Source organism: Podarcis muralis, chromosome 15 (genome assembly GCF_964188315.1).
Source record: "Podarcis muralis chromosome 15, rPodMur119.hap1.1, whole genome shotgun sequence".
Classification (NCBI taxonomy): domain Eukaryota; kingdom Metazoa; phylum Chordata; class Lepidosauria; order Squamata; family Lacertidae; genus Podarcis; species Podarcis muralis.
Genome location: NC_135669.1, coordinates 22,303,465 through 22,328,266, shown reverse-complemented (window position 1 = coordinate 22,328,266; position 24,802 = coordinate 22,303,465). Strand labels below are relative to the sequence as shown.

The 24,802-nt window shown below is 47.2% G+C and overlaps 2 protein-coding genes across 3 annotated transcripts; both read right to left on the bottom strand.

The window, feature by feature from the left end:
• Positions 1–975: 975 nt before the first annotated feature.
• LOC114585641 (TLC domain-containing protein 5-like) lies at positions 976–7,196 on the bottom strand. 2 transcript variants are annotated; one of them, XM_028708475.2, is made up of 3 exons: positions 7,083–7,196; positions 4,514–4,713; positions 976–2,791 (listed from the first exon to the last, which is right to left on the bottom strand). In XM_028708475.2, exons 2-3 carry the CDS (start codon positions 4,710–4,712, stop codon positions 2,253–2,255), a joined length of 738 nt encoding a protein of 245 aa, XP_028564308.2. In that variant the 5' UTR covers position 4,713; positions 7,083–7,196; the 3' UTR covers positions 976–2,252. The 2 variants fall into 2 exon arrangements, with proteins under 2 accessions (XP_028564308.2, XP_028564306.2); XM_028708473.2 differs by lacking the exon at positions 7,083–7,196 and adding an exon at positions 6,606–7,073.
• Positions 7,197–13,640: 6,444 nt separating this feature from the next.
• LOC114585920 (TLC domain-containing protein 5-like) lies at positions 13,641–22,956 on the bottom strand. Its single transcript, XM_028708799.2, has 2 exons — positions 22,761–22,956; positions 13,641–17,725 (listed from the first exon to the last, which is right to left on the bottom strand). The coding sequence occupies exons 1-2, from the start codon at positions 22,954–22,956 to the stop codon at positions 17,187–17,189; spliced, it is 735 nt and encodes a 244-aa protein (XP_028564632.2). The 3' UTR covers positions 13,641–17,186.
• Positions 22,957–24,802: the final 1,846 nt, after the last annotated feature.

Here is a 24,802-nt window from a genome sequence, read left to right as displayed (position 1 = left end):
AGGCCCTTTTGGACCCGGAAGAGGGCAGAACGGGGGTGGGGCATATTTATGCACACTCAGCCAATGGACACGGGGGCTGGGAAACCCCCCCATGCAAAATGGCTGCCTGCAAACCACTCTGATTTTATGAACAGTGGTATGTATTTTTGATAAAACACACACACAATGGAGAGGACCATTGCTCAGTAGTACATTAGCCTTGCATGCAGAAAGTTCCAGGTTCAATCTCTGGCTTTTGCAGGTCTGGGAGTGACCTGTGCCTGAACACTGGAGATCCACAATCAGTGTAGACAGTATTGAGTTACAGGAACCCAAGTTCTGACCCATTACAAGGCAGTTTCCTATGTTCCTGAGGCATAAGAGCAAGAGACGACATCTTCTTCCTCCACAACCCCAAGGGGTAGGGAGGGAATCAGTTCGTTCAAACTCCTAGGGCCAGCTTAACCAGTATCCCAGGTACATATAAAAATAAATCCCAGCCACATTGTAGCTCCTATTATGGAAGCTGTCAGGTGCCTCTATACTTCAACCCTGGCATATAATGCCTACCTGGGACTCTTGACTCACTATACCAACATCCAGACCACACAGCCCAGGAAACAGCTAGAAACTATACATACAAACTTTCACTCCAGCCGCGCGAGCGTGACACTGTTCAGACCGTCCCAAATATACCAATAGGACTTTTGTTGCAGCTCTGGCTGAACAAGAGAACCTCAGCACTGACTTCAGGGGAGCCAAACCCAAACATCTCTCACCCCAACAGTGCCACAACACTGATTTTAGTTCTTCTGCTTATTAGCACTCAAAATACAGAAGAGTGTGCCTAAGAGAAAACAGCAAGCTATCAGAAAAGAAGAACCACTTTAAGGATTAGCCCCCTCTCCCCCCTGAATTCTAAAATGTGCTTTCGGGCATTATCTTCAAACCAACAATAATCAATGGTTTCATTAACACTGGGCAATGTAACAATGTAACGTCGATTTACTGTTCAGGGAAGTCCCAGGCGTACTGGAGCAACGATTCCTGAAAGACACGTTTGTGTGTGGTTTAAGAAGATGGGTGGATGGTTGGCATCCATCTGTCTCGGGAGACAATGGAGGGGTGTGCCTTTGAGAGTGAAGTCAAACCACTGGAGAGGTACAGCACCTGTTGTGGCTGTAGAGAATGATACTGGAGAGACAGGATTTGTTGCAGCTGGGGCAGGAGGTGGTAGATGATTTTGTCTACCTGGTTTCCACCACAAGATTGGTTGATATATCCCAACCTCCCATTTTCAAGCCTGGTCTTCAGAGAAAGTGGAAGCATCCCCTTAAGTATGATTGCTAAGTGAAACTGCCACGCTCAGAGGCAGAATACCCCCAAAGTTCATAGTGGTGGCAGAATGGAAGGGCTGCTGCCACCTTCATGCTTGACATCTGGCTTTCCTGTCAGAAACAAATACTGGCTGGGTGAATCTTTGTTCCGATTCGGCATCGTATTACGCATTCAAAAAGTGGCAGCAATAGGAATCTTTCTCTTCCTGTGCCACTTCTCTGAGTCTTTGGATGCTATAAACGACAAGCTAGCCTGATCCCTGAATGGCATGTTGGGAAAATGCGTCATAAAAACGAACTGGTGCTGCTTAGCAAGTCCTCTGGCATATAGATAGGGTTGGGACTAGAACATTGCTTGCCTGAAAAAACTAGGGATCAGCTGCCAGTTAGTGTACAGTCTAGACATGGGCCACTCAAGATAAAAGGAGCACCCTCTGCTCTCATGTACAGTGGTGACGTTGCTGGAGGAGGTTGTGGTTAATTGCATTCCAAGTGCTCACAGCCTTGGGAGTGCAAACAGGTTTTCTGTTGTACACAAGTGTTTTTGTCTCATTGAATGCACCTCGTCTGCAGCACGATACGCCAATGTTTCCATAGTGCAAATTTCCCTGGAGCTGACACCTATTCCAGCCTACTCCAGCATGACGTAGGTCTATCAACTGATCATGATTGTATCCCGCCCTTCCTCCAAAACACCCAGGGCAGGAGTTATCCTATTTTCCTCATAAAATCCCTGTGAGGTATGTTGGGCTTAGAGGAAAGTTGCTGGCAAAGTTCACCCAGTCTTAATCCAGCACTCTACATATCTACTAGGCAGCCCGGGGTATTCATTTCCAATATGACCTGCCTTGCACACATGGCCTTGTGCACCAGACCTTTGGAAACTTCCCCCTGCCCCATGCTAACCAGATCATGAACACAGACCCAGATTGGGTGTCAATGGTCCTTCAGGTGCCCGTTGGTATTCAAGTTCATCTCTTTGCTCCACCGGCTCCTCCAGGCATGGTACTTCTTCATGCTCTTCCTCCGGGCGAACCGGCAGATGCTGACCATGAAGACCCAAGACACGGTGTACATGATCACCCCGCCGACCTTGATGAACCATTTGGGCTTGGGCGACATCAACACGCAGTACATCAGCCACGCCCCGACCCCGATCCTCACCCCTGTGAAGAGCACCACAAAGAAGAAGTCCACCACGTCCCCCGTAAGAGTGTGGTAGAGCCCCTTCTCCCGGAGGAACCAACGGGCCTGCAGCAGCGGGTTGGTGATCTCGCTGCCAAAGATGACCCCGTTGACCTCCGCGGCCGACTCGCCCAGGGCGAGGGAGACGGTGATGCCCAGGATGCTGACGGTGTGATGGGCCAGCATCAGAGCTCCTTCTGCCTGGAAGTAGACGCACCAACCAAGGTCGAAGAGGAAATAACCCAAGCTCATGCAGAGCGCATGGACCTGTAGGGTGGTGTTAGGTGACCCTGAAAGGAAAGGCAAAAAGAAGGTCACACTAAGGCTGGGCGATATATCAATATATCATCCAAAACCGGTTTGAAGTCCACACTCTTATATCAGTTTCATAATTTTTGACCTGGCAACGTATTGTGAAATGTGTGTATGTATGTATTGATGTATGTGTGTATGTGTGCTATGCAAAAATCACAATGTGGGGAAAACCATGAAGCCAGCGAATGCCTCTACATAAAAAGGTAAAGGGACCCCTGACCATTAGGTCCAGTCGTGACCGACTCTGGGGTTGTGGCGCTCATCTCACTTTATTGGCTGAGGGAGCCGGCATACAGCTTCCGGGTCATGTGGCCAGCAAGACTAAGCCACTTCTGGCGAACCAGAGCAGCGCAAGGAAACGCCGTTTACCTTCCCGCTGGAGCGGTACCTATCTATCTACTTGCACTTTGACGTGCTTTCGAACTGCTAGGTTGGCAGGAGCAGGGACCAAGCAACGGGAGCTCACCCCGTCACGAGGATTCAAACCGCCGACCTTCTGATCGGCAAGTCCTAGGCTCTGTGGTTTAACTCACAGCGCCACCCGCGTCCCCTGTGCCTCTAAATAGGGCCATCCTTATTTCAGATGCTGTGATATACAGTGGTACCTTGGTTCCCAAATGGATTAGTTGACGAACAAATCGGTTCCCGAATGCCACAAACCCAGAAGTGTTCCGGTTTGCAAATTTATTTTGGAAGCTGAATGTCGGCATTGTTTCTGGGGCCAAGCAGCCAATCAGAAGTTATGCCTTGCTTTGCAAACGTTTTAAAGTCGAACAGACTTCCAGAACGGATTGAGTTCGAGAACCAAGGTAGTTCTGTATTGGTATATCACAATGTTGAAAACCAGATATCACCCACCCCCTAGGTCAGACTGCATCCAGCTTGTAAGAAGCTGTTTTATATTAAGCCGGGCTATCGGTCCACCTAGCCAGTAGTGTAGTGACAAATTCAAAAGTCTTCATGATACTCACAGCCTTCTAAGATTATACAGCTCTCTAAGTTTATACAACACAGGCGTCCCACCCACCCCCACTTATGCTGGGGTTATGTTCCAGCCCACCATGCACATAAGCGAAATTGCATAAGGTGGGGAGCACCCTTTAAACACCATCTCTTCCACTCTCTTTTCAATCCTTGCAAAAAAAAAAAAGCTGTATCCAAAAATATCCACAACTAGAACTGAAGCTCTGGGGCTGGCAGAAGACTGGAGGATGTGCGGGAAACTGGCTGCTGCTGTGCTACCCTGCACATCAGCTGTTAGGCAGGGAGGCTGAGCAGCCTACACAAAGACCTGCTGCATCTCCAGTCTCTGCAGGGCTTCCTCCACCCTCAGTGACATCCTCTTTGGGCTCCAGGGAGGGTCTCCACATGAGCCATAAGGACTCTCCAACTCCTGCCATTTCTGAGTAGGAATTCATTCATTTATTTATTTCCCTGTGCTGCGTGTGTACATAGTTGCACACAAGTCGATTGCACATTAAGTGGGGGAGGATACCTGCTCAGGCAGTGACCGTTTTAGGCATGTGCGACATGTACACAACTGCACACGTGCGCATCACGTTGAACCCTGAACCATCTGAACTATTTTCAATTCCCTTTCCAATAGCCCCTTATGTCTACTTTGCTGCTGTCCCCACATTGCTTTTCAGGCAGTATGGAGCCAACATCCGATCTAAGGTGAGGCGATTGCAGCGTACCTGGGTAAGACATAGGCCACGGGCCATCGATGAAGCTGATGTAGCCAGAGAGGCAAGTGGCAAGGACCCCGTGAGTCAGAGTGACCAGCCTGCAGCTCCACTCGTAGGTGCGGCCTTTGAACCAATGGCAAGACCACGTGTAGAGGGAGAACCAGCCAATCAGGCTGAAGGCCACCCGGAGGACCATGGTAGCCACCATCCTGTGGTGGGATAGAGGGGAGAAAGAAGAGGATGAAGTTAAATCCCTCAGTTCTTGCAACTAACCAGAAACCCCCCTGCCCCTCACAAGATGTGGGATCACTTGCCAACAATCACTCCTGCTAGTTAGAAATTAGCCAGGCGCCAGGTGCTTTTTGCTACTGGTTTGGAGCCAACTGCGATTTCTGGGCGCCAGGTTGACAACCACTGTTCAAAAACCTCTGCCTTAGTCCATGGTTAATTCCATTTCCACTGTGTGTTTTTTTCCTTCTTGCATACTGGGGCAAGTGAATTGTTGTAAGAGCAAGCTACAGTCAAGCAATGTAGTTAAGATCACAGAATCATAAAGCTGTAGCATTGGAAGAGACTCCAGTGCTCATCTAGTCCAACCACCTGGTGAATAGACATTCCATTGTGGCGACCATAACCCAGGTTCATTTGAACCTAGGTTCGAGAGGGCCATATCTTAGTTTCTATAACACTGCTTCTAATAGCAATCTTGGGTGATGGGTGTTGTCAAAAAGAGGCGAGGGAAGCTTTTGAGAAATGGGGGGTGCCAGCATTCTCTGGGAAAACCCCAAGGTTAGCAAAGCACAAAGAGCCTGAAATGCTGGTCAAGTTATTTCCAATTATTTATTTCCACAAATTATTTATTTCCAATAACTTTTCACTAAGTGTTAAGCAGTACTCTGTATCCTTTGTTTTTTTTAAACCCTCTGCTAGTTAGAAATTAGCCCGGCGGCGGCAGAAAGGCAGGCAGGCAGGCAAGGTGTCGTCTATTCTGATCGCACACTGTGCAGCTTCTGTGAGGACTGGAAATTTACTAGGTTTTTAAATGGAGGGTTAACCAGTTGCATCTGTTTCCACTAGCAGTGTTTCTTAGATAGTGGACTGAGACCTACCAGTGAGCTTTGGGAGGGGGCACTTTCACATGCCACAGCTTGCCCAGTGCCTCCTCACTCAGTGGCGTAGCGTGGGGGGTGCAGGGGGGGCTGGCCGCACCGGGCGCAACATCTGGGGTTAGGGCAAATCCACAGGTTAGGGGGCGCAAATCCACGGGTTAGGGGGCGCAAATTACTTGCCTTGCCCCGGGTGCTGACAACCCACGCTACGCCACTGTCCTCACTTGCCTGCCCCAACCCCTAGCCTCACCATAGCCTCTTGCAATGGACTAAATTGTTGCATGGTGAATAAAGGTGGCCGGGAGACAGAGAAATTCAGAAGGGAGAAAAGAATAAAGCTCTCTCTCCGTTGCAGGGCCAGAAGAAGTGTAGAAGGAAATTACAAAGTGACATCAAAGGTTAGTATTTTAAAATATACATACAGTGGTACCTCAGTTTATGAACTTAATCCATTCTGGAAGTCCATTCTTAAACCAAAGCTGTTCTTAAACTGAGGTGTGCTTTCCCTAATGAGTCCTGCCACCGGTGCCCTTCCACCTTTTGGCTTCCATTCATAGACCAAGGTAAAGTTTGCTAACTGGAACACTACTTCTGGTTTTGCGGAGTTCTTATACCGAATAGCTCATAAACAGGGCTGTTCTTAAACCGAGGTACCACTGTATATTATTATTATTATTATTGGAATGACAACAGATAAATTCGAAATAGAAAGGAAGAGGGAAAGAAGGGTTATGGGAGGAAGAATAAAATGTAAAGGGAGGGATGAAAGAAACTGGCAGTTTGGGGAGGGCAGTTAAAGTACAAGTTAAGCGTGAAATGAAAATGGGAGAAGAAATTACAGGTGATGGGTAAAAACAAAAATTACAGGTACATGGGTTAAAAATGTGAGGTTGGGAACAACCCCCCCCCCCACTTACAGCCTTTGGATCAGCAAATGCTGCCTAAAATCGGGAAGGTGATGCACTGAGATTTCCCCCCACACCACCTCCTACCTGAGCCATTTCAGTGGAGGTGCAACAGGTTGGGGGGGGGGGGGCTTTTCATTTCAGCAATTTCTTAAAGGAAAACCGAGCTCCTTGCAGCTGAGCTGTTAAGTCCCTTCCTTTCCCCCTTTCCTCCAGATCGGTGGGGAGGAGGCGCGAGACCCTTTGCACGTGCTTCGAGCTTCTCTTATTGGATGCCTCGTCCGTCTTCAGGGCCGAGGCATCCCTGGCGTTGGAAAGAAGATCCGGGGTTAAAACCCCGTTGGGAATCCCGTCTTCATGCCTGGGAAGCGCCGCGCGCTCTCTCCATACCCTCCCTTAAAGAGGCTTCCGCCGCCTCGATGGAGCGCAACAGGAGGTCCCCAGCCTGGGAATCCGCCCCCCGTCTCTTCCCTCCGGCCCCAAATACCTTCTCCTGCCCTGCAGAGCTCAGCAGGCTCGTGCGCCCGCTTAGGGGAACCCCCGCGCGCTCCTTGGAGAGGTTACCTGGCTCGGAGCGCCGACGGGGCCACCGCGCCGCGCCCCCTCCCGCGGCTCCTCCGCCCCCAGGGCAGGCGAGGCGTCTCCGCGTTAAGATGATCGCCGAGCCGGAGGCGGCAACAACGGCGGCGGCGGCGGCAGAAAGGCAGGCAGGGAGGGAGGCGGAGAGGAGCCGGCTTAGGGTCACCTGCTGGTGGGGAGGAGAGATCGCAGCGCCGAGGACAGGGTGGGGACAAGGGGCCGGCCCGGGAAGGAGGGGAGAGCCTGAAGCAGCCCACCCCCTCGGCGTATTCGGGGGAAGGAGGAGAGAGAAAGGGAAGGAAAAGGATGGAAGGTAGCGAGCGACAAACCCTCTCCAAAGGTCGTTTCCAGACGAGCTGAGCGTCAACCCCACAAGAGCGCCTAACCCATGGTTGTCAGGGTTATCAGTTGTCAGTCAACCAATGTCAGTTCTGCTCAGAGTAGGCCCTTGAAGTCAATGGACACGAGCCACTTCATTCATTTCAAGCGGTTTACTCTTAGCAGATCTTAACTGGGAACACACCCACCCCACCCGTTTCCTGGCGCGATCGGAATTGGCAGGTGCGCGTGTGTTAAGAAAGGAAATGAGCGGGTGTCTGATCAATAATTTCAGTGGGCGGGAGGTGTAGAGAGACGCTTCCGTGCCTCTTGCCAGGTCTTCCAGGAAGAGAGAGCCCCGGCGAGGAACAAGTAAAATCTGTTGCGCAGCTGATCACTCTGGTGAGCTGGACGTGACCCCTTCGAAAGACTTATCCAATCCTCCCTAAGCAAGGAGGGACTTTGCACATACGTCAAGGAAGGTTTCCAGTAGGTCGGGGTGGGATAGGGGGCGGAAGCGCCGTCCAGGCTGCGCCTTCGTTTTGTGCTGAAAACGTCATTTTGACAGCGGGTTGTTTCAGAATCACTGAGAAATTCACGGAGGAGAAGGCGATCAATGACCAAGGCTAGGTACAGACCACACCTTTAAAGCACATTGTTCCCCTCAAAGAATTATGAGCACTGTGCTTTACTGCTTAGAGTTCCTAGGAACGCTTTGCATACTACAGTGCCCAGAATCCTTTGAGAGAAAGTGTGTTGAAGGTGCTTAAGTGGTTTCATGGTTGGAGTATTGGCCTAGATCAGGCATAGGCAAACTCCGGCCCTCCAGATGTTTGGGACTACAATTCCCATCATCCCTGACCACTGGTCCTGTTAGCTACGAATGATGGGAATTGTAGCCCGAAACATCTGGAGGGCTAGAGTTTGCCTATGCTTGGCCTAGATAGAACCTGGGAACAGGAGTGGGGAATCTGTGGACTTTCTGAAGTTGCTGGACTGCAGCTCCCATAATCCCTGACAATTTGCCTTTTTGGCTGAGGCTGATGGGAATTGGAGTCCAAAACATCAGGAGGGTCACAAGTTCCCATGCTCGGACCTCAGGCATCCTTCCTCAATCTGGTGTCTACAACTCCCATCAGCACCAGCCACAAGGGGTGGACCAACAGATACGTCAGTGTGGTGTAGTGGTTAGAGTGCCAGACTAGGATCTGGGAGACCAGGGTTCAAATCCCCACTCAGCTGTGTCTCTTCACCTAACCTACCTCACAGGGTTGTTGTGAGGATAAAGTGGGGAGACAGGAAAAGCCATGTATGTTTTCTGGGGGAAAGGTGGGATATAAATCAAATAAATAAGTAAATAAATTTAAAGTTATACTTATAGTGTTTATGCAGCCTACAAGCGTCTCTCTCCCACACTGCCATGCCACATTTTCCACCTACAGAGTGGAAAATACTGGTAAAAAAGTGGGTGGGTAGGTAGTTAAGAAAATCTTCTGATGCTGTATGAAGCAGCCCATAGCAAGTCATTTAGGAACAAAGCTACAGGGTAATTGAGGTGGGGAGGACCTTTCTGGGCTGATGGCCCCAGAAGGCTCTTCGATCAAACACAACATTTTGGTTCCATGGACCTCTGAATTCTATGCTTTCATTAAAAGGCCAGTGTTGATTACATGTTTGCTTATGGCTCTGCCTAGTCTAGTAATTATCACACCGTGAGTCAGGTCGGATGATGATCTCTCCAGTCCTGACAGCCCAGTCATGCATAACTTTGACATGACCAATTGCCCTTCTGAACACAAATAAATTAAGCCATTTTGTGCATGATTGTTTTGTACATCCAACAAAGCAAACAAGCATCGCTTTCTTCCACTTGAGCCTTTCCTGAAAGTGTTGGTTGATTGCGGGGAAAGTGGGATGTGTGTGTGTGTGTGGCTGAAATCCTGAATAGCAGCACTCCTCTTAGGAGATACATATTATATCCTACAACAAAAGTGACGTCCCCTCATGTAGCTTAACTAGCGATAAACACTGTGTTTACTCACAGCCTTTGCAACAGTGGTAACCTTGGATTGTCGTTGCTGTTGCTAGCTTTGCCATTCCAGTTTTGTGAACCCCTAATTGCCATTGATTTTAAGAGTACCTCTATTGTTTACTTTGCTGTCAATTAATGCCCTTAAGGCATATCATCAAGGACTTCCTGTTGTTTAAGCCACCCATGAATCATGACAAATCACTAAAATTTGATCTGCCTCTGTATTTGCAGATTTACATACTTAAAGGTAAAGGGACCCCTGACCATTAGGTCCAGTTGTGACCGACTCTGGGGTTGTGGCGCTCATCTCACTTTATTGGCCGAGGGAGCTGGCGTACAGCTTCCAGGTCATGTGGCCAGCATGACTAAGCCGCTTCTGGCGAACCAGAGCAGCACACGGAAACACAGTTTACCTTCCCCCCAGAGTGGTACCTATTTACCTACTTGCACCTTGACGTGCTTTCGAACTGCTAGGTTGGCAGGAGCTGGGACCGAGCAACGGGAGCTCACCCCATTGCGGGGATTTGAACCGCCGACCTTCTGATCGGCAAGCCCAAGGCTCTGTGGTTTAACCTACAGTGCCACCCGTGTTCCTTTACATACTTAGTGAATGGCTAATTGCTTGCTGCAAGAAATATCACTCTTTGCCATTTGGAGTAGGGGAGTGATTTGGGCCTTTCTCCCCTTTCTCCCTCTTCCTCACTAATTTCCAGATATGGCATTTCCCCACAAAATATTTATCTCCTCCCCACCCCGCACGCCAACTTTGACCCTAGGTTATGGGTGCAACAACAGAATGTCTAGGCGCTCTTTTTTTAGAACAAAAATACAAAGCTGAAAATGAATGAACTGCAGCTAAAATATTGTGTTCGTTTTTCACATGGTCTTGTCCTTCCCCTGCCCACCCCCTAATACTCTTAAGAGGGCCTCTTCTCCAGTCTTCAGAGAGTAGCTGGAAGTGAGGAGGCAGAAAAAGGTCCTCCTTTCCTTTCACTTGGCAGTTTTAATCGAAAATCATAGGTGCAGTACTGCGCCCAGAGCTCAGAAACTGCTCGTGCTAATGAAATTCCCTGTCTCAAAATGCGCCTAGAACAACGGGAGTTTCGAACACTGTCGCATGCATGCCAATCATATGACACAATAATAATGCCAGGTGATTGACAGCTGGGCAGCCCATCCACCTGTCAAAGCCAACCCACGGGGGCGGGAGGCAGTGAGCAATTTGGACTGAGCTTCCCATGCATCAGCAAGGAGTTCAGTCCTGTTTTCTGTCGAGTTCTGGTGGGCAACAGAGCTCCATGTGGAACTCAGTGCGAGGAAAGTGAGCAGGTAAAGGTGTTTTCCAGAAGCAGCAAGGAACATTCTTTAAAAAAGTGTGACGCACCTCCTGAGGCTGCACATCTAAGCACATTCACTGCCCGTCAGTATAGACATGAAGAATCAACTGTATTCTGCTCATGACACCACACACTGTCAAATCTAATAGCTGCGTGACCTCAAAATGTGCACGTACCTACGGGACTGCCTCTCCTGGTATGCCCCACAGAGGACCTATGACAACTCCTTGGTGGTCCCAAGTCACAAGGTGGTTAGATTGGTCTCAACTAGGGCCAGGGCCTTTTCAGTACTGGCCCCGACTTGGTGGAACGCTCTGTCACAAGAGACCAGGGCCCTGCGGGACTTGACATCTTTCCACAGGGCCTGCAAGACAGAGCTGTTCTGCCTGGCCTTTGGTTTGGACTCAGTCTGACCCTTATGTTTCCCTCCCCTTATGGTTTTGATCTATGGGCTACTATTAAAATGAAGCTGCATTTTAAATTATATTTTAACCTGTATTTTAAATTGGTTTATTATTTATTTATTTATTTATTTATTTATTTATTTATTTATTTATTTAACTGGTGTTAGCCACACTGAGCCCAGCTCTGGCTGGGGAGGGCAAGGTATAAATAAATTATTATTATTATTATTATTATTATTATTATTATTATTATTATTCACTTGCCCCTGTACTGTGAGGCTGTACAGGTGAGGCTGCAACCATCAGTGGTTTCAGATGTCTTAAGAAGAGCCCTGCTTCTCCACCTAGTCTGGCATCCTGTTCTCACAGTGGCCAACCAGATACCTATAGGAAACCCACAGGTAGGATTCGAACACAAGAGCACTCTTCCCTCCTGCGGTCTCCAGCAACTGGTCTTGTGAAGACTTCTCTTTTCGCCTAGGCTTTCCTTGACCCATAAGATCAAGGACCCTGTATGAGAGGCTGGGAAGAAAAGATCTCCCAGGGTGGGAGGTTGGGAGAAGGAAGGGAAGCTTCCAGGTGAGACAAGGATTAAGATATACCTTTGAGAGAGGGCTTTGCATTTACTTCACTCTTTTTTGTTTTTATTTAGATTAGTTTGTGTTTTATTGTATTGTATGATGGAAAAGTTTCAGTAAAGAATTATTGGGGATGGGGAGATCAAGGACCCTGTTTTATGTTTTAGAAATCCTGTTTTACTTGTTTCCCTCTGCTTTTATACTACAGTTTTGCTGGTATTTTAATGATACTGTTTTGGTTTTTACATTGTGCAATGCTTATTAAATGCTCCCAAATGAAACAGATAAATAAAATGTTAACTGGGAGCAACTCCCACGGAATTCTGCATGACTAACATACACCTGAGTAGGCATGTATAGGAGGAGACTGCTTCAAGTGAGCAGCCATCATTTGTAAAATAGCTTTAAGCAGAAAAAGATCAATAAATGCATTTTTTAGCATTACTAAAGGCATTTGGGGGACTGGTGTCCCCTGAAGTATCCAAAACAATTCAAGGGACCATAGATATCTCACCCCAGTTGTTTTCACTGTCCCTTTTCAAAGGCCTAGATGTTGATATGAGGACTAAGGATTTATTGACTATTCTTTTAGTAACTTCAGGGTGGTGGGTTCAAGTCCTACATTGGGCAAAAGATTCCTGCATTGCAGGGGGTTGGACTAGATGACTCTCGTGGTCCCTTCCAACTCTACAATTCTATGAAGCACCATTTGTGGGCTATTGCTGAGAAAATAACTGATAACTCAAAAGGGATTGATTCATTGATTGAAGGTCGTTAAAGGTAAAGGGACCCCTGACCATTAGGTCCAGTCATGGCCAACTCGGGTTGGGGCGCTCATCTCGCTTTATTGGCCAAGGGAGCTGGCATGCAGCTTCTGGGTCATATGGTCAACATGACTAAGCCACTTCTGGCAAACCAGAGCAGCGCATGTAAACGCCGTTTACCTTCCCGCCAGAGCGGTACCTATTTATCTACTTGCACTTTGACGTGCTTTTGAACTGCTAGGTTGGCAGGAGCTGGGACAGAGCAACGGGAGCTCACCCCGTCGCGGGGATTCGAACTGCCGACCTTCTGATCAGCAAGTCCTGGTGCTTAATTGCTGACATCTCTATCAGCGGAGTACACAAAAATGACGAAAAGCGTATGAAGGTTAAAATCAGAGAGAACTAATAATAAAAATGAGGGAAACAAATCCTAAAATGTCTGCTGAAAAGGAAAGATCTGAAGCTCGGGAGAGAGAAGGCGTCTCTAATTTCAGCTAGGAGGGAGTTCTATCGCCATGCTCCCGGTAATACATACCGGACAAATTTTATGCAGTAGCGTGGCCGTTTATTCAATACACAGATGAAACTAGGTCTTAAAGATACACTCTCCAAAGCAGTATTTTTCCTGGGGAACAACTGCCTGTAACAGATAAAACAATGTTTGTGCTGTCCCTGAGACATTACGATACCGGCCATTTGAATAACTGACATGAATCGATAAGAATTGCTCATGTCAATGTACAACTTGATCTCTGTATTAGGCTTGGGGGGTGGAGGCGTTGCACTGCTCATTTATTATTGCATGTAAAAATCCAATAAATTTTATTTTTTTTCCGAAAATAAATAAATAAATACAAAAAAAGAACATTGATTTGTACATCGCGAGAGAGACACTGCTCTCAATGAAGAAGGTCACATTTCGGTCAGCTCCTTGGCTTGTTTTATCCCATGGAAGTGTGCTCAGAATCACAGCTCGAGAGCTATGAACTAGGAAAGCCCCACCCCCATGGTCATTTTTGGGTCTCTCTCAGTCTCCACATTGCCCTCTCAGTCTCCACCTGCAATTTGGGAATTATAATACTGGCCTACTTTACAGGATTGTCCAAGTATATAAAGTGTTCTGATCCACCCCCCTCTAAATAATTTTCTATTGTCGGCAAGTACTACTGCCATCCACGTGGTGAAACTGAGCTGAAGACTCATTCGCTTGAATGGGATATTTGGGACAAGATGAAAAATTTGATTGTTGGATAAAAATGGAGATACTGTATCAGCCTTCTCCAACTTGGTGCTGTCCAGATTTCAAGACGACAATTCCTACCAGCCAACATGGCTGTATGATGATCCTGGGGCTGATGGGAATTGTAGTCCAGAACACCTAGAGGCCACCCCTCCCTGGCTGGGGAATGTTTCCTTATATAGTTGCTTGTAACTAACACACCAGCCAGGAATCAGATCCAGCCCTGCTGGAGCTAAGAGGTGGAAGACAGGACTCAAGAAAGCTGAGATTGTCCTCTGTTCTCATGACTGGGAGTTGTGGCATTCTATATAAGCCGCCATTTATTTTTTAGGTTAGCTATGAGGCAGCTAAGCAGCTTTCAGCATTACACCTAAATATATTTCCTTTGGGATGATTTGGTGGTGGTATATGTGTTTGTTGGGTTTGACTAGCGGTATAGTTTCTCCTGATTTTATTTTTTTTGAAGAATTCAAGTGTTGATTCAACCTTATGGCCTGTCTGAATCAACAATTTGAAGACTTTTCAGTATATGAGATCTCTTCACTGTACCCAAATGGTTTATTGATGGTGGTGTCAATCCAGAGGTGTCAAATGGGGGGCGGGGCGGATAGGAGGTAATCAAATAAGCACATAAATATGTTGATTAATGCAGTTTATGGCTGCAATCCTGTTCCTGCTCACTTAGGAGTAAGTCCCATTAAACTAGGTGTTGTTTACTTTGTGTAGACGTGCATATCCTTGTGCTGTAAATCTCCTGTAGGGCAAGGTAGATATTTCCTTACGACGCAATTCTATAATGTCTATGCAGAAGGAAGTCCCATATTCAGTTCAGTAGAGCTTACTTATTAGTAGGGATGGGCAAATATGTCAGTTGCAGTTTCTCATTTTTCCATTCCTAAGTTCAGTCCTCCACATTTCCATATCAGCTTACATAAAAAAAAAAGAGTAATCACAAAAATTTGGCAGCATTTTTAGTGCAGAGTTCTCCGAATATTCAAACTTTTGTATGCAATTTTGCCTAATTGACACATTTTTGCAATACCATTTCCCCCGACATAGTTCAATGCTGTATGCTATTTTCACCAATAGAAGCGTTCTGATGCACACTTTATCCCAGTATATGCATTTTTGGGGTATATAGTTTACTTAGCTAGGCTACATTGCAAAGTTCAGACAAGTCCAAATTTCGAAGAATGGTTGTGATTTGCTTGACATGTTGTTGCAAACAGAATTGGACTTATCCCTCATCTCCACTTACAGCTAAGCCGCCATAAGACTGCAACTTTTTGCCTTCTCTCTATATACACATGAATGCATATGTGTGCATACACACTTGGACTGCCGGAGTGAAGGGGAAATGCCAGCAGCTTTTCAGGTGTGTGTGTGTGTCTCCATTTCACAAACCCAAAGCAGGCATTCTTGAGAAGTGAGTAGGCTTCATAGCCACACCGAAGTCTGATCTGCAGGCAAGTCTCCTGTGTAGCCAGAGAGACGCCGCCGCCCCTGGGAGATCAAGGGCAGTTTTCTGGAGCACAGGAAGATTAGCACAAATTATCCCCCTGAGCACCGGAGAGAGTTCTGGATGGCAGAACCAGGACACGGCATGGTATAAAAACCCTTCCTGTGAAAAGCACCATGTGGAAACCGACAGAGCAACCTGTAACCTCTTTATCTGTTCTTTCTGAAAATCGTTGCTTGGAGATTCCCAAGTGACTTCCGTGATGAGAAGCACCAGCGTTTGCCTTGACATCGCAGGGAGGGAGCAGCAGCAGCTTTTAACTGCGGTGCAAAAAATAACACTTGTGACAGCTGGAGCAGTCTCTTCCGACCCCATGCTGATGCCTGTTTAGGAACGGGAGCAAGGAGTCCGCACAATTGTCACAGCTCTTAGGTTTGTATTGCCAAGAGAAAACATCTGCCATGGCCACTTTGAGTGCACTACAACAAGGGAATATCTGCTTCAAGGGGAAGGGAAGAGCTGCTTCTGGGTTTGGAAATAAGTTCAGCTGCAAATGGGCATTTTTTCAGATGCAGGCAAATTTCAAATTATTCCTGCTTCAATGCTGGCCTCGTCCATTCTAGCATAGATCACAGCTAAAGATTCCTGGTAAATCTCTGGTAATCAAGCTGGCAGGCTTTAAAAAACCCAGTCTGATTGCCAAGAGCAGCACAATGGCAGTGGCATAGCATGGGAGGACCATGGGGCAGTTGCCCCGGGTGCAAAATTGTTAGGAGCACAAAATTTTAACACCTGGTGCTGCCTCAATACAGGTGCATACTTCCATCACTGGGCTCTGTTGAACCAGGAAGCGACCTCTCCAGACATTGGAACAACTCTTCTTTTCTTAAGTCTGTGGCTGCAATCTCTTAGGTGACGTGGACACTGTTAAGTAGTTGAATGAACATATGTACTCCATCTGTTTCCCTCCCTCCCACCCTTCCACACGGCCCCGGGTGCTGGCAACCCATGTTACACCACTGCAAGGTGGTCCAAGATTTGATGCCTGCCATTTCCTCTTGAGATAGCCTAGGCCGCCGAGTCAAGAGACTGTCAGAGGCTTGCATGGCAGTCAGGATCCATAGGCTTGGAGCATGTATGGAGATCTTGTTGGTGGAGCCAGGGAGAACCCTCCAGTATCTCAATCTAAAGGACGTTGTAGACTGTGAAATCCAGCTGGATGGGCTTTGGCAGTGTGGAGCAGCTGGAAGAAGCCAGATCCTTGCTTCAGAGAGTCTGCAACCATCCTTGGCGTGGAGGTCAGTGACAGGCAGAGTTGAAGCCAGTAAGAGGCAGAGGTAATTCAGGTTTTGTCTCCATCTTCTTCTTTGATAAGTTCTGCAAAGGCACCAATGAGACGCAGGAGGAAGAACCCATAGCCAGTGCCAGCTCCCGCACTGGTTGTAAGAAAAAAGGCAGGACAAGTGAGGACTGGCTGAGGTCAGATTGAGGTTGGCTGGGCAATGCCCTGTTTCCCCTACAGGCCACTGGCCTGCAGGCTTTGTGGTTTAGTCCTTCCTCCAGCACTGGCATTTTCTGCCCAGTTTCCTTCGAGGTGAATATCCACCCATCTTTCCAAACATGATTCATGTCTGGCCCTAAAGATCCCTCATCTTTGGAACGAGCTCTGGAGGTCAGCGGTTCCTTGGTTCCTCCCAATCCAGTTTTTCTTATGTGAAGCACCTTGACAGTTTCCTGTCCATAAAAGATGCTTCCTACTTCATAAGAGCATAGAATTGTAGAGTTGAGTGGGAACCCAAGGGTCATTTAGTCCAACCCCCTGCAATGCAGCTGTCCCATATGGGGATCGAACCTGCAACCTTGGCGTTATGGGCACCACGCTCTAACCAACTGAGCTATCCAGGTTCCGTTTGCTTATTGCTCGATTATTGCACAACAGCCCACTGGGAAGTCAAAGTCAGCATTTTGGCAGATGTCCATTTTCACTGGGAAGCTTTCCTTTCGTTTTTTCGTTCTTCCAAGCAAAATATTTCTTCGTTGTTTTCCTCCTGGCAAAACTGAGGATATCAAGCATAAATGCCCAGGAGACCACATACATTGCCAGGACGCCACCCCTCAGCATCCAGATGGTGTTGGGCGAAGTCATCACCGACTGTACAATCCATGCTCCGCCGGCAATGCGCAGCCCCAGGAAGAGAAATACGAAAAGGTAATCCACCACATCCCCCAGGAGGTTGTGATAGCGCCCCATCTCCCGCAGGAACCAGCGTAGCTGCAGCAGAGGGTTGGTGATCTCGCTCACGAAGACGACGGCGTTGATCTCGGTGGCAGACTTGCCAATCATCAGCACGAAAGCCAGGCCACTGACACTGAGCATGTGGTGGGAGAGCATCAGGTTGCCCTCGCTCTTGAAATAAATGCACCAGCTCAAGTCGAAGAGGAAATATCCCAGCGACAAGCACATCAGGCAGACCTGGAGAGCCGTGTTGGGGTAGCCTGGAAAGACGAGAAAAAAAGGGTTGACTGAGTTTGCCATCCTAGAATCTCAGAATTGCAGAGTTGGAAGGGACCATAGAGTGCAAATCTAACATTGCTTGAAATGAGGACCCTTGCACTTTATAGGTTTCCAAACTGCTCTTTAAAATACAGTTGTACCTTGGTTGTCGAACGACGTTTTTTTGGCTCCCGAACGCCGCAAACCCAGAAGTGAGTGTTCTGGTTTGCAAACGTTCTTTGGAAGCTGAACGGCCAACAGGCTTCCGTGGCTTCTGATGCGCTGCAGGAGCTTCCTACAGCCAATCAGAAGCCGAGCTTTGGTTTCTCGACGTTTTGGAAGTCGAACAGATTTCTGGAACAAATTCTGTTCGACTTCTGAGGTACGACTGTAACAAAAAACACATTTTACACACTGAAAATCCAGTGCTTTTGCCATTTGATGTCCCAGACCTATTCCCCTGCTTTTTTGAACTCAATCCTCTCCATCACCAAAATTTGAGCAAGCTCTCAAAAGAGAAACTTACTCTGAAAAGAGTATTTGGGAATGATATCAAATATCATGTTTATGCATCCAAAGGTCAGATTCTAAAACAGGAAATATGGTTTTGAAGTGTGTGTGTGTGTGTGTGTGTGTGTGTGTGTGTGTGTGTTGCATGCATGCAAAACTCAGGCCTTGGTTCTGTGAGATGCTCCATAAGTATTCCCAGAACAACTTCCAAGTTTTTAATAGCATCTCTCCCATATGCTCTGGGGGAAAAGTCATAATTCAGTGGCATCTCCAGGTCAGGCTGAGAGAGACCCCTGAGTCTGAATTCTTGGAGAGCTGCTGCCAATCAGAATAGATAATACAGGATGGACCAAAAGATATGTGGGAAGCAGTTTCCTAAGTTCCTGTGAAGTGGCATTGGGGCAAATAAAAAATGTCTGTGGGTTTTCAAGGCCACTCAAACTGAGAATTCCCATCACTCAGATAGACTGCTCCTGCATGGAAGCTCTTCTGCAGGAAGTCTGCTGGTGGTGCAGCTCCTGATGCTGCGCACCCTTCATTTAATTCTCCACTACAGCCTTGGCAGCTTTCAGCATTACGCCGTAGGCAGGGAACTAATAAGAAGCTGCATCATTGCCCTTCTGGCTTGGCCTGCTGCTCAAACTAAGCCTTGGAATAAGCTGATGTCTGGTTTTTCATCAGCTACAAAAGCATGCCTGGTTATGCTACACTGAAAAATCAACACAGTTAGCATTATTATACAACACAGTCGTACCTTGGATCCCAAATGACTTGTGTGTCAAACGTTTTGGCTCCCGAAAGCCACAAACCCGGAAGTGAGTGTTCCGGTTTGTGAACGTTCTTTGGAACTCGAACGTCCAATGGGGCTTCCACAGCTTCTGATTAGCTGCAGGAATTCCTGCAGCCAATCAGAAGCTGCACCTTGGTTTCCAAACATCTTGGAAGTTGAACGGACTTCCGGAACGGATTCCGTTTTACTTCTGAGGTACCACTGTAGTATATTTGATGCCCATTTTGTGCCTTTGCCCAGATGGTGCCCTGGGCCCCCTGATCACCCTAGCAGTAATTACACAAGTGGAGAAAAGGGGATTTGCAGCTGGTGTCAGTAGCTCAGATGTCATTTGGCCAAATGGCTTAGAGTAAGAGCAGGCTCTGAGGAGTTTTTAGATACTCCCACAAGGACGACAGGTGCCTCGTGAAACAGTTATAAAGACCTAATCCTGGCGATCAGGAGCTGAACTAAATGCAAGCGAGGGCTTGCGAGGACACAGCAAGGGGAGATGACATTCAGAGCGGCAGGCGTGAATTTGTTCCAAGTGAAACAGAGGAGCGAAAGGCAAGGGCAAAGAAGGAAAGTGGCAAAAGATGGTGGGTCATCTGACAGCAGGGTAGCGGAAGCACCACCATTTGGGGGTCACTGTTAAAGTTCTAGTCCTCATTGTTATGGATGAAAGCTTGAAATCATGTTGGCAGTGTGCACTAACATGCTCAGGACTAGTAAGCAATTGCAACCACCACCAAGGATATGATATCTAAATAATAATAATAATAATAATAATAATAATAATAATAATAATAATAATATATTTATACCCCACCCATCTGGCTGGGTTTCCCAAACCACTCTGGGCGGTTCTCAACAGAACATTAATAACACGATAAAACATCAGACATTAAAAACTTCCCTAAACAGGGCTGCCTTCAGGTGTCTTCTAAAAGTCAGATAGTTGTTTATTTCCTCAACATCTGATAGGAGGGCGTACCACAGGGTGGGCGCCACTACCGAGAAGACCCTCTGCATAGTTCCCTGTAGCCTTACTTCTCTCAGTGAGGGAACCGCCAGAAGGCCCTCGGAGCTGGACCTCAGTGTCTGGGCAGAATGATGGGGATGGAGACGCTCCTTCAGGTATAATACCTCATAAGGTTTTTGGGCATTGTTGTACTGGCTTATTATCTGTCTGTCTGTCTGTCTGTCTGTCTGTCTGTCTGTCTGTCTTTCTGTCTGTCTGTCTGTATGTCTGTCTTAATAATAATAATAATAATTTCTGACGCTAGCAATTCACCCTTTTTTTTGGCCACTGAACCTCCAGCAAAAATAAACTGGAGGTCTCAGATAACAGTTGACCTTTCCTGAAGCATCTTAGGAACTGCCATCAGGACCCACGCTTCGGAAATTGCAGAGATTGTGATGTCATTACAGGGCAAGTCTGATTTGTTCCCAGACCATGCAGACATTATGGTAATCAATCTGCGTAACCAGTGGCCATGCAGGGTAGCAAGCAGTTTGCTGGATTTTAGCAGAGACCCGCGTTCAGGTCCCTGCTTAACTGAATCTTGGGTCAGTCATTATCACTCAGTCTGACCTCATAGGATTATTGTGAGCGGAAAACAGAGAGAATGGGAATGACATGCAATTAATGTATAAAGGACAACAAATGACTGAAAAAGTAAAAGTAGGGGCATAATAATGTTTTGTTTTCAAAGGAAGATGTTAGAAGGTTACAGTTTACCTGTATACCAAGGCTTCCAACCTGGAAACGCTGACCCCCTTTCCCCAGATATTCAGAGAAGTGGAGGGGCTCAGTGCTAAGATGGGACCCTCTGCACATGGCCAGAGGTACTTCCTTTTTTCATTCGCTTCCATATTCTAGCACTTGTGACAAGTTCTGAAGATGAGCGCTAGCAAGTCATAGTTCAAAATAAATCCAGTGTACATTTTTAGCTGTGTAATGGAGCGTAGAAAATCATTGTGGGCACGGAGAATGAAATAATGGACCCTATCCAGCAACATGGACTCTCTGCTTGAAACGGATAAGGGGAAAACATCTGCACTGATCAAACCCACATTCTATGGAGATATTATTTATATAATTTCAAACATCATTTCAAAAGGACTAGAATCTTGCTGTTAAAAAGAAGAAGAGGTAGATAAAACCCAGCAACAAAAGCTGAGAGTTGTAGGAAGCAGAAATTCTTCAGGGGGTGGGTGGGTGGGCACTGCCGCAATCTGCAACTTTAAATGGGATGATGCATTTGTTAATTTTGCAGAATTTACAGGCCAGTCTTCGGCACATCTACTCAGAAGTAAGGCCCAACAAGTTCAATGAAGTTTCCTCCCAGGCCATCAGCTTTCCACAACCAGGTGCCTTCCAGATGTTTTGGACTACAACTCTCACCAGTCCAAGTTGGCACAGTCGCGCTGGCTGGTGCTGATGGGAGTTCTAGACCAAAAGAGTTGGAGGAGGCTACCAGGTTGCAGAAAGCTGGTGTCTAGGAATGTGGTCTCCTGTTCTCCTTCAATCGGCTAATCCGGGACAGAGGGGCGAAACTGGGAAGTTTATGTGTACCAGAGGAAAGAACAATGATGGCACGGTAGAGGAGCGAGGCAAGAAGACTCAAGTGAGCTGGATGGAAGGCGAGGTGGGAATGGAAGCGGCGAAGTGGATGGAGCCGGGATCAGACCATAAAGTGCAGTAGTAAGACATCAGGTGGAGATCAGAATGGTGGGAACCTGGGTTAGGGGAAGCAAGGACAAATGGGAGTCAAGGGTCGGAGCTACAAATCAGGAAGATGCTAGTTGGAATGTCTTAGCCAAGCCACTGCTCTCAACACAGAGAATGACTTATTCCGAGTCAGACTGTTCATCCATGTGGCTCAGTATTGTCTCCAGGGTCCTGGGCAGGGGCACATTCCCAGCACTACCCAGTGATGCCACTGGGGATTAAATCTGGGGCCATTTCTGTGCATAGCAGATACTCCAGCACTGAACTGCAGCTCAGCTTCTCCCGGATATAAAATGAGGGTGATGATACAGACCTACCTTTCGGGGTCATTGTACAAGTTACAAGTGAAGCTCTTTGAACATCCCAAAGCGCTTTATATAAGAGCTACATGGCATTATTTGTACTCAGTGAACAATAGAGGTGTGAATGCCTGGAATCCGCCTCCTACCCCCACCCCCACCCCCCGCAGAAAAACCAAATTTAAAAAATGCCCCATATCCCAATTTTCTCTAAGTTCAAAATAAAAGAAGTTGGGGAAGAAACTGGAAAAAATGGCAGGGAAATGGAATTCTCCGCCCTATTTTTCCTGGGATGTTTTTTCCCCTGGGCCTTCAGATCTCTAGGAGCAATTGGGGTTGCAAATCATACTCTCAGCCAATGGTGTAGTGGTTAGAGGGTTGGACTAGGACCCAGGAGATCATTCATTCATTCATTCATTCATTCATTCATTCCTGCTCATCCATGAAGCTCACAGGGCGTTCTTGGGCCAGTCACAGTCTCTCAGCCTAACGTACCTCTCAAAGGGTTGTTGTGAGGATAAAATGAGGAGGTGAAGGAAAGATGAGATGTAAATGGAATGAATGGATGGGTGGATGAATAATGTCACAGCGGAGGTGTGCTTTTGGGATGAGGATGGCACAGCAGGCAGAGGTTTAGCCGTGGTGGGCGAGCAGAGCAACTGCACCCACATTTGACCCTCTGTTACCTCTGACAACCCCTCTGAGGATGAATCATCTCTGCGTACCTGCGTGAGTCAAAGGCCAGGGTCCGTCAATCCAAGCGATGTAGCCGGAGAAGAAGGTGACAATTAGCCCATGCAAAAGGGTGACCAGCCGGCAGCTCCATTCGGGGCTGCGATGCTTGTTCCGGTACAAGAAGCCGCCATAGAGCGACAGCCAGACCACAAGGCTGCAGATCACTTGCAGAATGATGATGATCATAATCTTGTAGCCAAAAAAGAGTGGGGAGAGAAAGGAATGGATTAAGTCAGTTACAACTGGGGACTTAAGGAGCTGACGACTTCTGTCCCATTGCGGTTTCATTGCAATCAGCGCTGTTTCCACTCTGCTACAGTTCGGCTTCTGCTAGAATCAACATTACACATCTCACTATCTGCCATTGTTGAAACTTATGTACAGTGGTACCTTGGGTTAAGTACTTAATTCATTCCGGAGGTCCGTTCTTAACCTGAAACTGTTCTTAACCTGAAGTACCACTTTAGTTAATGGGGCCTCCTGCTGCTGCCGCGCCGCTGGAGCACGATTTCTGTTCTCATCCTGAAGCAAAGTTCTTAACCTGAGGTACTATTTCTGAGTTAGCGGAGTCTATAGCGTGAAGCGTATGTAACCCGAGGTACCACTGTAATTAATTTCAAGATTAATTTCAATTGATGGGGAAAATGTCAGAACCAGTGCAGAAAATAATTATTTGTGTAAAGTTCAGAGACCAAGAACAATTGCAGTGAATACCAAGCATATTGGCTTGCATGATTTCCAATTGTGACCTCGGACGAACTTGCAAATTTTGGGATTGACCAATAGTTTGACTCAGTATATAAGGCAGCTTCCTATGTCTTAAGGGAAGGGCTGTAGCTCAGTGGTAGAGCATCTGCTTTGCCTGCAGAAGGTCTCAGGTTCAATCCCTGGCATCTCCAGGAAGGGCTGGGAGAGACCCCTGCCTGGGGGGAAACTCTGGGAAGCCACTGCCAGTCAGTGCAGATAATATGGAGCTAGATGGATTGATTTGGTACACAGTAGTTTCAGACATTCCTATGATTGCAACAATAATATTCTGAATGCTGAAACCTGCCGTTGCCTATTCAGGACACTGTATTTGCAATAGCAAATAAGCAGCTATGATGGTAGGCGTGGAAAATCACAGATATTTGTGGCATCCCTAGCTGCAGGCTTTGACATGGTTAAACTTTATTCTGCCTTTATTTTATTTTTAAAGCCTAGCTTTAAAATCTGGAAAGTCACTGGCCCTGTGAAACAAACCCTGGTCGTTTGTGCAAGCAAAAGAATGTAGAGCTCAGGCAGGAAAAACACAGAGTTCATCCCAGTCATATCAGTGCCTTGTGTGAGCAGATGGCCCACATTGCCCAAAAATTCCACACCAAATAACCTGAATTCTGAGAGCTGTAGGAATTATGCAAATTAACAGAAGTTATGTAAATACGCTTCCATTTCATGTTATCATGTGATTCATATTATTTTGCACAATTCTGATTTTGTTAGGGGATGGTAGTTCCTCAAGACACTGATCTCTGTCCCCTGATTGCTGGAAATGTTGAGTCAACCTTGCCATGTCCAGATTTCAGCCCAAGCTGACCATGTACTTTGACGCATTCTGACTCAGCCATAAGGGCTAGAAACTTGCCCTGATTTTTTAAAGCAGAGATTCTCAAGATGTTGATTACTGCCTCCAGGACCAAATGCTGCCCTTTTCTGGAGACACACAAACAGGGGCAGCCTGTCCTGCTTCGCTGCCTGAGGCAAAATGAGAAGGTGCTGCCCCTTCTCAGTGGAAGCTCGGCTTACCAGAGTTGTGCAGCGGCAGTGGCTTCCCGTAAGATCTCCAGTGGCAGGGGAGGTGGGGTTTCCATGGGGGCACTGCCTCGTAGGATTCTGCCGCTCGAGGCAGCTGCTTCAGACTGTCTCTTGGGCTGGCTGACCCTGTTTCTACATAGCCCTGCCTTGCACATTATTTGTTTCAAAAATGCAGTGGAAATCTTAAAGGTGGACCTCTTCCCTTTAAGTAGGGTATGGGGCAGGGGGCACCTGCTGT

Coding starts and splice junctions, on each gene's coding strand:
- LOC114585641 (XM_028708475.2), bottom strand. CDS start 4,712: ATGGTGGCTACCATGGTCCTCCGGGTGGCCTTCAGCCTGATTGGCTGG. Junction 2,792..4,513: donor GTGGCCTATGTCTTACCCAG/GTACGCTGCAAT, acceptor CTTTCCTTTCAG/GGTCACCTAACACCACCCTA.
- LOC114585920 (XM_028708799.2), bottom strand. CDS start 22,956: ATGATCATCATCATTCTGCAAGTGATCTGCAGCCTTGTGGTCTGGCTG. Junction 17,726..22,760: donor CTGGCCTTTGACTCACGCAG/GTACGCAGAGAT, acceptor TCGTCTTTCCAG/GCTACCCCAACACGGCTCTC.